Source organism: Rhopilema esculentum, chromosome 17 (assembly GCF_057945365.1).
Source record: "Rhopilema esculentum isolate cy_ngs chromosome 17, ASM5794536v1, whole genome shotgun sequence".
In the NCBI taxonomy this organism is placed as follows: Eukaryota; Metazoa; Cnidaria; class Scyphozoa; order Rhizostomeae; family Rhizostomatidae; genus Rhopilema; species Rhopilema esculentum.
In genome coordinates this window covers 5,522,132-5,539,835 of record NC_142831.1, presented here as the reverse complement: position 1 = coordinate 5,539,835, position 17,704 = coordinate 5,522,132, and the positions used below count along the sequence as shown (strand labels likewise).

General features: G+C 34.5%; 2 protein-coding genes across 2 annotated transcripts in view; one reads left to right on the top strand and one right to left on the bottom strand.

Moving 5' to 3' along the window:
- The first annotated feature begins 7,624 nt into the window (after nucleotides 1-7,624).
- Nucleotides 7,625-8,327, top strand: LOC135682905 (magnesium-dependent phosphatase 1). Its single transcript, XM_065198000.2, has one exon. It carries the CDS (start codon nucleotides 7,734-7,736, stop codon nucleotides 8,265-8,267), a length of 534 nt encoding a protein of 177 aa, XP_065054072.2. The 5' UTR covers nucleotides 7,625-7,733; the 3' UTR covers nucleotides 8,268-8,327.
- A 439-nt stretch (nucleotides 8,328-8,766) lies between these two features.
- Nucleotides 8,767-17,704, bottom strand: part of LOC135696742 (ubiquitin carboxyl-terminal hydrolase 47) — a 43,686-nt gene continuing 34,748 nt past the window's right edge. The window contains exons 26-32 of the mRNA XM_065216238.2: nucleotides 17,209-17,324; nucleotides 16,417-16,535; nucleotides 15,692-15,822; nucleotides 14,992-15,039; nucleotides 13,300-13,430; nucleotides 13,039-13,110; nucleotides 8,767-12,061 (exon numbers count right to left, since the gene is read on the bottom strand). Coding sequence (XP_065072310.2) covers nucleotides 11,986-12,061; nucleotides 13,039-13,110; nucleotides 13,300-13,430; nucleotides 14,992-15,039; nucleotides 15,692-15,822; nucleotides 16,417-16,535; nucleotides 17,209-17,324 — 693 coding nt within the window. The 3' untranslated portion in view covers nucleotides 8,767-11,985. The remainder of the gene's footprint in view (nucleotides 12,062-13,038; nucleotides 13,111-13,299; nucleotides 13,431-14,991; nucleotides 15,040-15,691; nucleotides 15,823-16,416; nucleotides 16,536-17,208; nucleotides 17,325-17,704) is intronic.

Here is a 17,704-nt window from a genome sequence, read left to right as displayed (position 1 = left end):
GAAGCAAAGCTCAGCATAAGTACTCGGTTTCTTATTCTTTATTATTTTTGTGCTAAATTATTCTGAAGGGTTTCTTAAATACCAAATACTAAATATTTTTTATTTTTAAAAGCACAAATTCATAGCAGAAGATAAAAAATAAAACACACTAATCAATCGCAAGGAGTTCTTTATTTTGTTATATTTGACAATTCAATCTAGGTGTTTAACCGAGTCGTTGTCAAATCAAAGAGAGAAGGCCAATGTAACTAGCGATCAGAAACTGTTAGAAACAATTCCCTTCACTAGAGACTCGTCTAAAATTTTCTCCGCCTGACAGTTTACTTTAAGTTTGCGTGGGTTTTCAAGTGTTTTTCGTTTCGGTAAACAATCGCGCGTTCACAGTTGTATGCATCCTTAAGTTTTGGAATTTTGACTTATACAAGCATGATAAATTGGTTTCTTAATTCTTACACAATTGCCAGTAATAGTGATCTCGTTTTTGAAACCAAAAGTTACAATATCTTTTGCTCGGTATAGTAGTGTCTCTATTCTTTCACCAATCAGCTACATAAAAACTGTTCCAAACTGAGGTATATAATAAGTACCACGACAAACTGAAGTCTATGGTCGATTTGAAAAACGTCGTAAGGAAAAGCAACACCTTTGAGCAAAGTACTCGCGTATTCTGGGTGGAAGACAAATTGGTCTCGAACCCCTCAAGATATATTCAATGTGCTTAAGTAATTGTCTGATCTTGGGTGGCAGCATGTTCTCAGATAAGCTCTGAACTCTAATGAAGCAATAAGCTATCCTTTTCGTGCATGTTTGACAACTTTCTTTGCTAAGAGCAATATATATGTATAACTACTTTTCTTTTATAAAAGTAATTCAGTATAAGACCACGAGCCCCAGAGAGACAAGCTGAGGTACTGTAAACCATATAAACCATCTCACAGTTTTCTGTCAGGACTTTACCTGGGATACTCTCTAAAGGAGTTGCTTTCTTTGGATCTGATCTTTTTAATTGATTGTTTACATCCACTACTGAAACGGGTGTCAATTCAAAATTCTGAGAATGATTAAAGTTTTCTTGTATTCTTTCAATACTTGGATGCAAACTATATTTTCTTACTGCGATATTAACTGGATCATCAATACTACCTGTTAATAATAAGTTCAAATCAGCGTCTGCAATGTCAAGAGAGCCTGCAATGTTTACAAAATAATCATTAAAGATATCAGCAACAGCCTTATCATCAGATACAACTTCGTCATTTTCCAGCAGAGACACACTAGAAGAAGTCTGGACCTTACCAGAAAAGACAGGCTTTACAATTTTCCAAAACCTTCCACTGTCACCGAGATTTTTGAGATCAAGATTTTGGTAACAGTTGCGTTTAGTTTCGCGTAGAAGTTTAACGCATCTGTTTCTTTGTTTCTTGAAGGCCCTCTCATTTTCTTTGGTCCTTTCCTTGTTGTACTTACTTCGTAATTTCGTCCGCAGCATAACGGCTTTCCTAAATGCTTTAGTCACAAAAGGTCCATCGTTTGCTCTAACGTATTTCTTTGTTGCAGGGGCATGTTCGTTTAGCACTTTTTTGACTACGGAGTCGAAAGTATCATAACTCATTGAATCTACTGGGGTATGTTTAGAAAGTTCGATAGATACATCTTTTCTAAAGTTATTGATCTTGAAATTACGATGGTCTATAATTTATCAATTTTGGGCCCCTTTTCACAAAACCGCCTTTTAAAACAGTTATTATCATACAATGAACATCCGATAGTCCAGTTTCAATCGCATCTGTGCTTTGGAAACTGGATACTCTATTAGTAAGTATTAAGTCGATTGTCCTTGATCTATCGGATTTAATGACAGCATCTTGATCGTCTGTATTGAAATCCCCCATCAAAATTTTCATATCTAGTACCATAGGCATCAAGCGACTTGCCCATTTCTTCAAAAAAATATCTTTCATTTTGAGAAGGAAGACGGTATACATTCGCAAGAAGCCATTTTTTATTTTTTAGATTGATTTCAACAAAACCACATTCAGTGTTAAAGGCAATCTGTCTCGTTGTGGATTGGTTAACGAGAACAATAGCTGGAACAATAGCCTAAACACGATTCCAGCGCTCCGCCATATTTTTTACAATGCGATAAATTAAAGTGGGACTGGAAACAATAGAAATCCCTTTGTTCTTATAACCAATCAACGTCGAGACATATTGCCTTTAATCAAAATAATGGATTTGAGATTATTCTGTAATGAGTCTGTCCTGTTTTTGTATTCCGGCTGTCGTTGATTTCTAGATATTTTTACATGTTATATGAATTTATCGTAGAAATTGAAATGCAAGTATCCAGATAGAACTTATTCACGGTGTTCTGACTTGTGTTATGTAAGTGAATTACCAGGGATCTATTCTTAACAACAGAATCAAGAGGAGGCTCTTGAGATATTCAAGACTGCTGACGTCAAAGGAAAGCATACTCTCTACGTAACTGTCGCTTTCAAGAGGGCTCTGACAAGTGTTTTCAAAAGCTTGAAAGTTTCACAGTAAGTTAGTTTGTTGTAAAGTTGTAGTTTTTCTCTTATCAGATTTTCTTGGAAGGGAAACTTGTCTCAGAGATTTATACCGAAATGCTATTCTGTAGCACAAAGAATGATGAATAATGTATCTCATTTTAGGCTTGATATAATTTTTTTCAAGAAATATGCATGTTCAGATAGTTGCTATGAAATGGCGTTAAAGTGTTGATGTCTCTTACTGAAAAAAATACAATGCTGATTCTTTTTTACTTTTCTTGCAAAATTGAATACACAATGCTAAGGTCTGCTTTTCTGTTTAATTCAAATCGTCATTTTATTTATTGGATATTCTGTACATTTGATTTATTTTAAGTGGGAAGTTTTTTCAAGTTATTCAGCTCCAATCGATAAACTTGCTGATATGTTAGATACGGTAAATGAAAATCTGCAACATGATGCCACTTTACTGTCTGAGCAGGACTTGCTGCAGATTCAGATGGAATAGTTTCATCGAACTCGGATCGAAAGCTGTTTTGTCTTTGTCTTGCTCAACTTGCTTTGTCTCAAATCGTTCACGGTTGTTAAAGATGTAATTTACCTGACAGTTTCTGCTGCCCCTGCTCTTATTTTAGTTTTCTTTGCATTTAAATAATTGCTATATAATTTGATACACTGTATTCAGAAATTTTTACTGTATCGACTATATATCCCTCAATCCCTCACCTTAAGCATTGCTTACCTGTATCAGACGATAAGAGTACAGCGTCATGTTTGTCTCTGCTGAAGACTATAAGCATGTTTTGTATGATATCGGCATGTACAAAAGTGTCTAAGGCCTTCCACACACAGAAACGTGAAACAGTTTGACAAGCAGCCTGTAGAGAAGACTGTTTCCGTAGCATCTGTTTATAATGGCCTGAGTTTACTTTCTCGATTCAGATAGTGGCTTTTTGGGGTGGTCTGAGTCGAATTTTTCAGCTGGTGCAAACCATTTTGCATGTGTTTCGAGAATTCTTAAGATAATTCCCCATCATCAAATAGTACTTTACTAGACCAGCTCGAGAAATTGACAGTTCTTTAGCTTCGTTTTTTAGATATCAGTTTAGGACAAAGAAAGGGATGAAGACAAATCCTACCTGTTTTGGATGTAGTGAAAGAAAATAAAATGCGAGTGAATTCTATGATATTGGACAACTGCTGTTGGTTTGGCCGGCTTCTGCTGCAACTGAGATGAAGTAAGTCAATACAATTTTTTCATTTCATTTTTCATTTTCAATTTTTTGGATAAGAGAATACCATAGGAGGGTTATTTAATTTTTGAAAAGGGGAACCCGTTTTAATTTCAGGTTCGAAATTTTGTATCTGTTATTTTCTTTGCTTGTTTTGTTACTTGAAAATCTTATTAAATCTTACTTATTTCCTTACGATATGATACTGCAAAAGTTATGGATTGTAAAGGAATCTTAGAATTCACTTTGGAATGGTTCAGTCGTTCAATGTGATATTCTAAGGTGGATCTGCAACGGAGTTTATGCTGTCACATGTTCCGTCCTTGATTAGTCAATCGATAAATTTAATTGCTGAACGTTGAAATTGCCTGATTGTGGTTTAAATAGGGGGAAGGTTTCTTTGCTGGTAGATTTTACTCCTGGAAGATCACCACCCCTTCTCCTAGCCTGTAAATAAAAGCACAATGGGAAGATGTCTCAAGATTAAAAATTCATTGCCAATCAAACAGTCCTTTTGTAAGTGACTTAAAGTTTCTTGTCAGTTGATAAGCTTCACATGCTATATGCAGAAAAACATTGGCGTAAGATAACGGCTTCAGGAGAGGACCCTCATCGCGAAATCCTTCATCTGAAGAAGAATGCTCATCTTTTTTGGAATAGTTGTACGATACCATGTGAGCATAGCTGGAAGCTTTCTAATATATCTTTTTACCTTGTCTTCGTTGTACGTTGAGGAATTATTAACCGCTTTTTTCATTTTAAGGTCAATTTTGTTTAGTTGATATCATTTTTTAGCTAAATATACTCTTTTAAGCAAAAATGATGACCATATTTGGATGATATTGCTAAGAAAGTTGATAGAGTGCAAGGACATTTGGATATTTCTTGAACTGACGAAACAAACATTTCAAAAGAATACCTTCGAGCTGGAGGTAAAATTCTTAAAAAAGGCACATTCTTAAAAAAATAGATAACTTACAATTTGTCAATATTGTTCAAGGTTTGTTGATTCTTGCAGCTTGTATCGTTCAATGTCGTAAATGTGTCCATCGATACGTTACATTCATTTTTGTTGTTAGTATTTTTGCAACCTATACCGAAGTTTTGAATTAATCAAATATCAAATTAACATAGCTCACGATGACTCAGATGTACATCTTCAGCTAGAGTAAGATTTTGCTTCTCTGTCTTCACATAAAATAAGAACGTCCTTTTCTGTCATAGGATTCATTAGATGTTGCCACCCACATTCGTTTGTTGAAGGAAATTAAAGCAGCAGCTCGAGGTTGGGTTCCTTTAGGTCTCTTTTGAAATACCAGCTATAAGACGAGCAGATGATGTATGATTCTAGATAAAATAAATCATTTATTGCTTTTAAGATACTATTTAAAATAACTTTCATTTATTGATTCCACTAAATGTATGTGTGATCTTTCCTTAAATTCTGCAAGATCTTTTTGTAAAAATGGGGATTTTTAGACTCTTTGTAGAACTTAATTTTGATTTTGTTAATAATTTGAAAAATATAAATATTTTTTACAGGACTGGTTCAGTTGGAGCAAATATTCACGTTATTTCGAAGCTGATAGCAAAAATCAACGCTGTGATAGAAGGCCAGAATCAATTGGGGGAAATGTTCACTAAATATACCACTAAAATATCATAGGAAAATGACCATAAGAAGATGACCAGAAGAAGGAAGAATCCAAATTGATCTTAAAGTACTCTTTGGCGAAAGCCTCTGACTTGGCCTTGGTAATCCTTCTTTCCAATATAGCCATTATATTTGGTATTCCTTTACACAACGTAACTAAATACATAGCGCAAGATAGATGTTCAAAAATTGCCTTACGATCGCTTTTTATTAGTTCGAAATCGGCAATAATATTTGTACAACGAATTGGTTTGTCACAAGATGTAATTCTATTTGCAAATGCCCAATTGTAGATCCAGCTGAGACGTGGTAAAACTACTTCTTCAGCTCTGACGTCTGCCAATGACGTCTTTATTCTTTAGTTGGTAATTCTAGGGAAGGCTCAAGAGCATATAGCTAAGCGCTAACAAGGAAAAGGGAGGAGGGATTAGGAAGAGAGAGAGAAAAGATCAGGCTTCTATATTTTTGTTTTGAACAAAGACAGGTTGTAAGAGTCTTTTGTAAGAATCCGATACGATAGATCAGTTTTAAAAATCGAAAGCATATAGCAACAATAAGGAAGCAGAATCACAGTTTTGTATTGGATTAGTTTCGCCTGCTTCATTTTGATTAACATGACAACCTAATAATTGCAAATGGCATTATCAATTGACATTAGTAGACATACTTCTAAATCTTGTACTTGACAAAAAGTTCTTACCTAGGTTTACATGCCGTTGTAGGCCAAGATGAAGACATGAGTGTTTTGCACCAGCACCGACTCTTTTGTGCCAACTAATTGAATAGCAAAGAAACCAGGTATTTATAAGCATATGCAAATTTGGACTAGATTCCCGTCAAATTCTGAAACAAAAGTCTCCTGTGCCAAAATTCATTCAAATTTCCCGCCAATGATGATCTCCTTCACACCACAGGGAACTTCAATAGGCGGAAGACGGGGGTGTGCCATTTTGTAATATGAAAACATACCTTAAAATTCATAAATTTTTGTAAATCCTACCCACAAATTTCGATACAATATGAAATATACACCTTTAAATTTAATTCAAATTTGCAAAAATCCAACAACTCAATCAAGTAAACAAAACCCCCTTTATTTTCAAAACGATATCCCAAAATTTAAGAATATGCTAAAAATAAATCCCAAAATTTATGACCAGTGCTTTTAATGCGACCTTCAGTTTTTCTGTATATTTAGGTGACGTGGAGTCTTAATATTTCTCGACTCTTCAGGATTCGTTTGTAGGATCCCGTGAAAGATTGTACAATAACTCAACATATATTTCTAATGGCCTAAGGACGTTGCATGATGATATTTTGCTTGTTTAAACCCCCTAATCTTTTATAGTTGTCAACGCGCTGTTTTATCAGTGTTTTGAAAAGAAATCGATTGGGAGTCCATCTTTTTGTCTTTATATCTGTACTGAAAAGAAGTAAGAATCACTTCACGTTTTGCACCCTCTGATACAACTTTCGCCTAAAAATCGAGGTACACCTCGTGGGACTTTCTTTGAATGTCCAATTTCGCAATCCATATTTTTCAACTCTGGACCCTCTTTAGGGTTTTGGTTACTGCTTGTGTTGTCAAAGATCTTCACATTTTACAAAATCCGTGCACAAAAATATTGTTGGTTTCTAGTCTCTCTTTTTTCAAAAACAAGATGCAAATCGACACAGATTGGAGTCCGAAAGAAACAAAGGATCGAGGTTAATCCCTTAGTTCGAGTTACACTCTTTTTTTAATAAGAACCAGTAAATTTAAGTTCAGGCTGACTGTTGTTAATTTTTTCGAAAATCTGAGGCTGGAATCTGTTGCATTTCGTATATTTATAACGAGAATCATCTGTAACCTTTTATACTTGTTCTTCGATCGCCTTGGTTGATAAGGTGCTTTTCTGAACATTTTGCAAAAATATGAATGTGAAAATCATGGCTGCTACATAACTTGAAATACGGTTGTCACTGTCAATGAACGTAAAATCATACTACAGCAAGTCCAGTATTTTGCTAAAATTATTTGTACATGGAACAAGAAATTTGTATTGTCAAGAAATATATATTGTCTTAGCCTAAAAGGAGTAAATTTTTAATTAGTCAAATGTGGTACATTTGCATTTTATGGCATTGAAGCCTGACTGCAGCTTTCTAAGGCTTGAGGTTATTTTCAGCTTATGTGACCAAAGAAACTGCATCCTATATAGAACTTCTCAATATACATCTATACTGTCCTAATTTTAAGTTTCCAAAATTTCTAGGCATCCCATATGGAAATAATATCCGTTGGACCCCTGTGCTTCGAACGCTGATCCAAAAGATGGACGACGGTGGTTGAAAATGGGAGAAATAAAGAAAGTAATTGAAAAGTATATTAATGATGGACTGCCGAAGTTGTTTGTTTTTGATTTAGATTATACGCTTTGGCCTTTCTGGGTTGATACACATGTGCAACCACCGTTTGTTAAGGACAAACATGGACGTGTTTCAGACGCCTACAGAAAAGAGATAAGACTGTATCCTGGAGTACGTGAAATTTTGGACAATTTGAAGCATTTTAAGTGTCAAATTGCTGCTGCCTCAAGAACTGATACACCAAAAGCGGCAAGGGATTTAATGAGTATAATTGGAATTGATCACCATTTTGATTTCAAGGAAATTTATCCCGGAAAGAAGACACAACATTTTCAGAAGTTCCGAGAAAATAGTGGGTTTGATTACCACGAGATGGTGTTCTTTGACGACGAACACAGAAATATTGTTGACATCAGTAAACTTGGCGTCACGTGTGTTTTAGTAGAAGAGGGGTTAAGTGCAAAGTATTTGGAAGAAGCACTGCTTTCTTTTAAAAAAAACTTCATGAAAACCAAGTAGTGAATCTTCAAATTTACTTTCAAAAGAAATCCAAGGAAAACGTAGTTTTGTGTAAAATGAGATTTGTGGTTGACTGACCTCTTCCAAAGTTCTATTTGCTAGAAATTTAGTTCTTGTGGAGTGTGAAGCCTAAAATACAGCACAGAATACAAAATAACGTAAAGGGGTTTTGAATGTCCATTTCACATCCACCTTCCCTCCCCAAATCAGGTGCATTCTCTAACTGTTTCGTAACCCTATCTTTAAACAGAGTATGATTGTGGGAGTATTGTTTGGTACCTAGCTTCTGAAGCAAGGCCGTAAATCTGTCATGTCAATTGGCCAGTATTGATTCCATGACAGCTGCAGTCTCGAGAGATTTTTGCAAAATAATGGGTGCACTCTTGCATACCCGAAAGATGGGCGTGGTTTGGTCGTGTTTTTTGATGGGGCTCAAATTAGAAAGGTCTGGTTTTGGGCGTGTTTTTTTCAAATATGGCAAAATGACTTTTTAAATTTGTCCGCAACTGAGATTGGAAAAGAATGTTATCATTCTAAATTGAGTAATCCACTTTAGATTAGGGTCTGCAAAAAGTTTTCTGTGGAGCTGAGGCAAAACTGAAAAAGAAAGGCACTCTTGCAAGCGTGGCGAGCAGAAAATTATTGTGACCCCTTTTTTTAGATTGGCTGCAGACTACTCTGCAGAATATTGTTTGCAGTCATTTTCTTGCAATTGTTTCAATATTACTTTGTTTCAATTGTTTCATTGTCACATTTTACTATCATTTCCATTCTATAATCAGATTACTATCATTCAACTATAAACAAATATTAAATTCCATTCTTAAAATGGAATTCCTTTTTTATGAGGTTCCCTAGACATCAAGGACCTTAGGCAATTGGCCCCTTTGCCCCCCTCTCCATGGCTCTGCTTGTGAGATCATGTTTTTGGCCTTTTTAAACATAATGCCTTTTTAATAATGATAATTTTTTTGAATCATCTCTTTACTTGCCAAATCTTTAGGAATTTTAATAACGGCCACTGATGGTAGTGATAGGTAAGCATAGTTTAACTTCAAATAAGAATTCCCCAGAGATATGAAATTGATGTAAACAGGAAAAGTGCCGGACAAAATATACACCAACTCAAGAATCACTGAGAAATTTGATGCACACTTATCACAAAGGCACTCTTGCACTCCCGGGTAAAAGCTTGTGTGCACTCCCGAGTTCTTGTCGAAAACTGCCATGAAATCTAGAGTGGACAATTAGGGGGGGGGGGGGGGCGAATGAATATAAAGTGTGCAGTGGGTCATTGCACCACCATGCAATTTATGGTATGTGTTAAGAAAACAGTTTTAGGGGCAAACGACTGAATAAACAAAAAAAAGATTTTTAGATTTAGTAAGGTTTTTCAGCCCTAAAGAAGGTATTTACAAATATTTCTTTGCATGTTGACTTTTTTATAGCTGAGTTGATAATATTTTTCAGAGACAGCTTGAAGAAATTGAACCTGGGGGGTGAGAATCATGTTTAGTGACGTAGGAGGACCCATCATGGTTGGGGCTGACGTGAAAGGAAATTTTTGAAATCATACCTTCTAAATAGCTTTGAAAGCATCTCCCTGACCAAGTTTAACAAAATACTATACCGTTCAAGATAAACAAATCGACGTTTCTCAGAAGAACACAGATTATTTCTGGGAGAAATTGGGAAGGGGAAGAGTCTAGTGACAGATGTTGGGGAAATGCTTAATTTCTAGTGACAGCCATTGGAGAAAAGAAAAAAAGGTGTTTTCTATTCGAGAGCAAGTGTTTTTTTTTCTTGAAACCATATCAGATTTGCAAAAATTAGGATGTATCTAAGAATATATTCAGGCTCCAAATGAAAATTTTCTTTAAAAAATTGCTGGGAAAAATTTATTGCATTCTAACAATAATGAGTTTAGTCATTGCTTCTCTCTATATTAAATGCAAAAGTACTTCTTTGTCGACATGGTACTTTTACGCAAATTAATTTTACTTCTTGCCCTCTTTGTTTTTTGGCCTTGTTCCTAGCTACAGTTAAAAGCAAAACTCATAATTTTTTTTCTGTCTTTGCTATTATCATGTCACTAAATGTGCAGTTAAAATTAAGGAGCTATTATGAAGGTCTTGGTACCAGAAATTAGGAACTTTAGGACCTAGGTTTTGAGTTAGGATTTTTATAAAAAGGCGTGTATGAAATTATGTGTAATATGTGGGTTTGTCGAGATTTCTGGTGACTTAAACAAGAATTTTGTTTAGATTTATTCAAGGGGTGACCGGTGGATAAGATATTTGGGGCTAATCCCTTCCATGGGCATCATCATCAACTCGACACCACTCTGCAAACACAAATAACAGCTATCTACAATAGTCGATTTGCACTTGGCAATAGTCACCATGACATAGTGGCTGAGGTATGTTGAAATAACTCAGCAAAACTTTGTTAGGTTCTAACCCAGCTACCGGAGGTTCCTTTCTTTAAAAGAAATTGACAATAATTTCTAAAATAAATCGTTTTGCTCCAGATTTTTTTTTTGGGGGGGGGGGTCCTGTCCCCCCATCTCCCCGGGATTTACGGCCCTGTTCTGAAGTTAGGACACTGAAAAGCTATGCTTATCGAGCAGTGTTCTGGTCCTTCCTCTCAATGTAACCACACCTGGTAGTTCCTACGCCTTTGCGACTCTCCCTACTCTGAGGGAAATGTTTGGTCATGTCAGGGACTAGAACCTTGGAGCCATCCTCGCACCTAACAATTAACAGACATACCTTCCAAAAAACTCAGATGTTGACTTGAGGTTAATTTTATTTCAAATATATCTCATTGTCTTTGCATAAATCTAAAAGTATAAAAAAGCTTGGAGCAACAAAGTCTTTTTAAGTCACTAAAATTGGACATAATGTGTCACTCAAAAGCTATCTATAAAATTTATAAAATAGTAAGGCAACAATGGAAATAACAACAATTTAACAAATTCATTCTACTTCATTTTAAGTATTTCAAAGAATTCTTGCAGCCAACACAAAGAGAGGAAAAGAATTTAAAATCATAAACACAACACCCAAAGTTTAAATCTTTATTTTATAATATAATAATCAACAGAATATTTCCTGTTGCTTTGGGCTTGTAAAATTTTTATTGTCACTTGAATAAAATTATGGCCAACCTTGACTATCATTGACACAGAAAGGAACAAAAAAGTTTTAACAATATATTTAAATAATCAACTTAAGCAGAAATTTGGCAAAACAAATAGATATATAGATTGAATTTATAATGAGTTTATGTGTATGTCAGCAACTTTTAGTAACTGTCCAGAGAAAGGTGCAATTATTTAGCTAACAAATAGTACATGAGTGACAGTCTCCTTATTGAAACAAAAGCAAGAACAATTGTGATTCTTGACTTTGTAAATATATTGTTGCAGAACATCTTGATGAATGTTTATTCAGCTACTGTTTGTATGTATCATTACTTTGTTTCTAATAAACCTGTTATTCTAGTAAAGCTTTCTACAAAGTTGTGTCTTACTTAATTCAAGATGGTAACATTTGTTGCTCACAGTAAACAAATTTTAAATGCACCCCTAAAACTTGCCTAATTTCTTAATTGCATCTAATGGTGTGTAGAAATAACAAAACTCGGTTATAGCTACCACAGTCTGGATTCCTTACAAATGAATATTTACAAGTTGATGGTGAAAATTTACAGTTATCTAGTTTCTATTTGTATAAATTTTTAAGGCTTTCTCCTTCCGAGTGTATGATGTAGCTGTGCTGTTTTGTGGAAGGCTATAGTTGAAACATTTAAGAAAATGTTAAACAGATAGATGGGAGCATCAGTTAAAAAGTTATGAAAACAAGAATAAATAAAGTATTAGTAGCAATAATGATATCAAATATTTTTTTTTATTTTTATGTCAATGCAAGATATTCATGCATTCTCTGTTTTGGTTAATAGATCTGTGGTGGTGGCTTGCAGCGGTACTGGTAGTACCAGTCTAGTACCATTCTATTTTGAAAGCTTGAAATACTTTTGTATTGTATGTTTTGCTTTTTTCTATGACAATTTAATTAATGGCAAGCAAGGGAAGAGCAGCGGAATACACCATATCTCAATTCTGACCCTTCCTATCTTAATTCTCATTGAAAGATTGGAATTGAACAAGCCCTTTATGTACACCACGGCACTAGACCTCATTCGTCCAGTACTGCAGAAGTCTGTCCCATTGTCATTTGTGACTCAATGTAACATGAAAGTGTTTGTCTTTTGACAATCCAACAATGAAAAATCGTTCCCAGTACTAGATTCCACTTTCTAGTGATAAAATGCAGCAAGGCTATTTAACCTCTGCAGCTGGCAATATTGCATCGCCATTAAAAGACAATTTGGCCATATTAGCTATAACAACAAAAACGTTCCAGGGACTGGGCCCCTGTGTCACTCTTTCTCTAGCTGATTCACTCTGCTAAAAAAATGTTTGCTTTACTAGTACTATCCTATTTTCGTGCCAGTCGCCACTGGATTGAGTTCTTTTTAATTGATAAGACAAATTAATGTTACATGAATTTGATAACATATTATCACATAAATTTTACAAATATGAAGTACCTTGCATACTACACTATCCTATGATTTTGAATAAATGTTTTATATGAAAAATTTGGCCCAGGGCAAGTTCAATTTGATTTAGAAACCTTTTGTTGAAATTTTGCTTATGAGTGGAATTTGAGTACCAGCTTTCTTAAAGTAAAATCAAATAAAATACCTCTTTCTTTCCTTTTCTTTTATTTCCTTCTTCTTCTCCTCTGTTAACTCTCCTAACTCTTCATTTTTATCTCTAGAAATTACAGCATATGAGTCAATTTAAATTTAGTTTTTCTTAATATTTCTTCAATTTTGAAGAAAAATAGTCCAATTGAATCACATCTGAAGGAAGAAAGATGAAAATTGTAAAATGAAGGTTAAAAGTTTAATAGCTTTGGTTATCTATGTAAATAACGACTTTTGGAAGAAAAAAGGTAGTTACTTGTAGTAAATGACACATCCATCATCCATAATTGCGATGGGGTATTCACTCAGTTTTGAGATGTCTGGATCCCAGTCTAACTCTTGTTCAATGTCAAAGACAGAAGACTGGTACGGGAAGTAGCCTTTTCCCTAAAAAAGAGCAATTTGATATTTGAAGCACTGCATGATCTATAAAATCTTCTTTAAGTGTTATATATTTGTACAATACCAGAAGAAAGTTTTATTTATGTTGAGGTTAAAAGAGAACAAGTACTTATAGTTAGATACAAAAACTTTATCAAATCATTCTTAGAATAAATATCAGAAATTTTGGAAAAACAAAATTAGCAAAACATGAAAGCAAAAGAGTCTGATAGACAAAATACAGTACCTTTCAAAACTATCATATTCTCCAAACATTTACAGCCTATATAATAAGATATTTCAAGAATATTTTTGTAGTCAAAGTGCCTATGAAATGAAACTTCACATATAGTTTTTTTATAGAAATTGCAACGTCTACATGTTATTGTAATATAAAACGAAAATTAACTTGAAAATTTGCAGAGGAAAGTTTGTTTTGGGGTGTTTAAAAACAATCAGTGAAGGGACAAAGCAAGAGAATCAGTGACGCCACATGTTTGCAGTTGGTTCAGTCTTCACAACAAACACACTATACCACCTAGTCAGGCCTGTTAGTCAAAGGATGATGCAAATTGTGATACCAGCATGAAATTTTGCAAAAAAGGGTAGCTCGATACGCTGAAAAAGATAGGATATGGAACCCAACTGAAAATAGCACCTTTTGGCTATTTCTAGACTGGGATTCTTTCCCCAAAGCCCCTAACGGCGTTATTACAAGATTTTGAAAGTAGGTACAATAGCACAAAACTCTACAACAAGGGGCAGTTTGATACGGTACAAAAGATAGGATATAGAACCTAATTGAAAATTGCCTCTTTTTTCTATTTTTAGACTGGGGTACTTTGCTTCAGAACCTCTAAAGACGGTGTTAATGCATCTCTGTCTTACTTTAGTACTACGGCACAAATCTTTGCAATAGAGGACAGTTTGATACACTGATAAAGATAGGACATAGACACCAACTAAAAATTTCCCTTTGGGCTATTTTTAGACTAGGGTGCTTTACTGCATGACTCCACTAACGACGTTATTTTGATACCTCAGCTGAAAGTAGGTACAATAACAGGAAACTTTGCAATAGGTGGCAATGTGATAGGCAGAAAGTAATAGGATGTAGACCCCATCTGAAAATTGCCCCTTTCTATTTTTAGACTGGGTTACACTGCCCAGACCTCAATAGACGGTATTATCGTATTTCAGTCGTACTTTGGTGAAACAGTATGAAACTTTGCAAAAACGGCAAATTGATGCGCTAAAAAGATTGGATATGAACCCTGGCTCAAAATTGCCTCCTTCGACTATTTCAACTGTAGTTTCAATAGCAACCTTCATTTTGCTCAATGTACCAAACACCAACTGCTTCCGCGTTTGCAAACTTTGTGACGTCACGGAAACGCCCGCTTGGGATATGGGATATTCCACCTCAATTTTTAGCCGGTTCCGCAAGAAAGTAATCACCTTAAAATATATAATTGAAATCAGCAGTTTTGCTTATAAAAAGTCTGCCTTTATCTAAACTTGTCAAATTTCTTTTTATAGGCACTTTAAAGGATAAGATGGAAAATACCTTCGCAATTTCAATGTCATTTTCAGGTAATCCACTAACTTCTGAAAGCTATGGAAAAATAAAAATGAAAAGAATAACTAAAATGTTTTGAGACTAAATCAAAGCTTGGGTAAAATATTTCCTGAAAATTCATTTACACAAGCAAAATGATGTACTTGGATGCACCTTTATCAAGGAATATCTTTATGCCTGTGCTCCAAAAATTCCAAAAACACAAGGAAATAAGGAAGATAGCAGGGGTGGACACTTGGCCAAATATTGGGGGCAAGCCTATTGTTTTAATAAGATGACATCACATTTCCCATTGTTTTAGAACAAAATACCATTGTTCTCTAAGGTATTGGGGGGTCATTGTCCCCCTCATCCCCCCCAGGTATCTGTTATTGGAAGATATATAACCAATAGGTCTTGGGTAGATATGTCCTTGTGAAAATAGCCTATGTTTTGAAAGTCTATAAATTTATTTATTATTTAGGTTTAAATAGTACCCTATTCCTTATTCCTATATCCCTATTCCTAGTAAACATTCCTTATCTATCCTTAAACAGCAAAACCATCCTACCCTTTTCTTCTTTTGCCATAAAAAGGCTAGTACATCAAGATTGTGTTAACAGTTTAGATGCCCGGTACAATTTGTGTTTAAACTTTTTTTTCAGTAATTCTCGGATGAAATCATTAAAGGAATTTTTGTGTTGCTTACCTTGGTTTTAAGACTCTTGATGGAGTGCTCTTCCAACTGAATTTCTTGGATTGGCTCAAAAATATACTTAGAAGGTAGCCATCTTCGTGTGTATATGCTAAGGATGTCTGAAGATGATTTTTGTAGATTTTCTAGAATGATTATGAATACAATCTAAATTTTACAGACTACTAGGTAACATTACCCAAACAGTGAAATGTCTGAAAATTGGTCAAAGTTTGGCTGCTTAACCCTCTAATGTATTGTCTTTGGAGATTAAAAAGAAGCCTTTTACGGGTTTATTTCTTCAAGGTCATTTTCTTCTAGGAAATTTTTTTAGGAATGTTGCTTACACAGAAAATTTAGCTATACATTAAGCAGTGTCTAGCACTTCAGTGTCTTTCAAAAAGTTTTAAATGTGGTCAAGGGGCAAAACAGCTGGACTGAAAATTTACAACCATTGCACTGGTTGGAAAGAATTTTGAAAAGATAGATTCAATATGGCAATATAATCAAAGAATTTAGAGCACTGATAATTAACTCTTTTCAAACAAAATATAGTAGTGTGTGAACTGGCAAAAAAATATTACCTTAAATTTTATTTGCAACCATGGAATTTACCTACATAAATGACAGTGTGGGTAAAGAGGCAGTGGAAGTAAAGCAAATTTGAAGAATCAGGAAGGGTCCCAAGGCATGCAAAGGTATTTAGTGAGCATGGTTTGCAATTATCTGATAAAACATACCATCAATGACTTCAACAAAGAATTCTGAATTCACTGTAAGCTTGATGTCTTTTTCAAATTCACAGTCATCATTATAAATAGTGCTTGGGCTCTTCCATGACTTTTTCCTTAGTCGAATGCTGGAATGTACCACAATCATCAGAATATATACAAATAATGGGGTCACAAAATTAGATTGGCAAGAAGATACGCTGGCCACAAACCAAGTTTTCCTTTTTTAAAATAGACTCATAAAAAATAAAAATGTTTGTGAGTCAGAAAGACCAAGACCTTTGGTCTTCTGTTTGTGTTTTGGCAAGAAATGCTTGAATTAATATTTTGATTTTGTTTGACTGACTTCACTAGTTTTTACCTCTAAATTATAACATTTCAAACCCTTTTCTCTTCGTTCTCAGAAGATTTTTTTTTCTGATGGAAAATGGTGGGTCTGCATAACTTTGAATTTCCAATGGGCATGTCTAACTTACTTAAGTTATATAAAGATCAGTCAAAATAGGTGTAGTATTATAGAGCATCTAATTTAGTATCATTATAGAGCATCTTATAGATAACCTAATTAAGGCTCTTCGAAACTTAATCAACGCTAATACTAATCGCATTTCAAAAAACAACTCATGACTGTCAATACTTTAAATCAAATCAACAGCGTGCACACTTTCTAAAGATGTGCACTTAACCGTGAATACTGCTATTGTCCTTATTATAACGCAATCGTACAACATTGTTCTATTGAAATTACAACACTAGGCAATGACATTAAAGAAGCAAAGGAACAAATTCGAGTGCACATACCAATTGCTTGTTGCCTCAATTTCAAAACAATTTTTTAACTCTTTCATAACTTCCTTCTTTAAATGTATTATTTTCACACCCTCAGATACAACAGTCTCCATCATGAACCTGGTATGCTGCAAAATGTTTACTAGATTAAGTCAATGAATGGTATGCGGTGGCAAAACGTTTTGAAGCAAAAATCTTGTTTAGGTTCAATAGCTTAGTGTATGCTATAGGGGTCATTCCAACTAATGTTAAGAAATGTCTAAGAATTGCACACTTCCAAATTTGTTTCTGTCGCAGATAGCCATATGTTTCAAAAGAAACAGAATTTGCACATAATTTACATTTTAAAGTTTTGAATTAGTAAAAAGCTGGCAACACTTATAATACCATATTGGACACATAAAACATCTAAATTATTCAATTTTAATAGAAAAAACTGTGTTTGCAAAAATTTAAAGTTGCTGTGAAGCTAGTTGGAGTACATACAGACATAGAGCTAGAAATATGT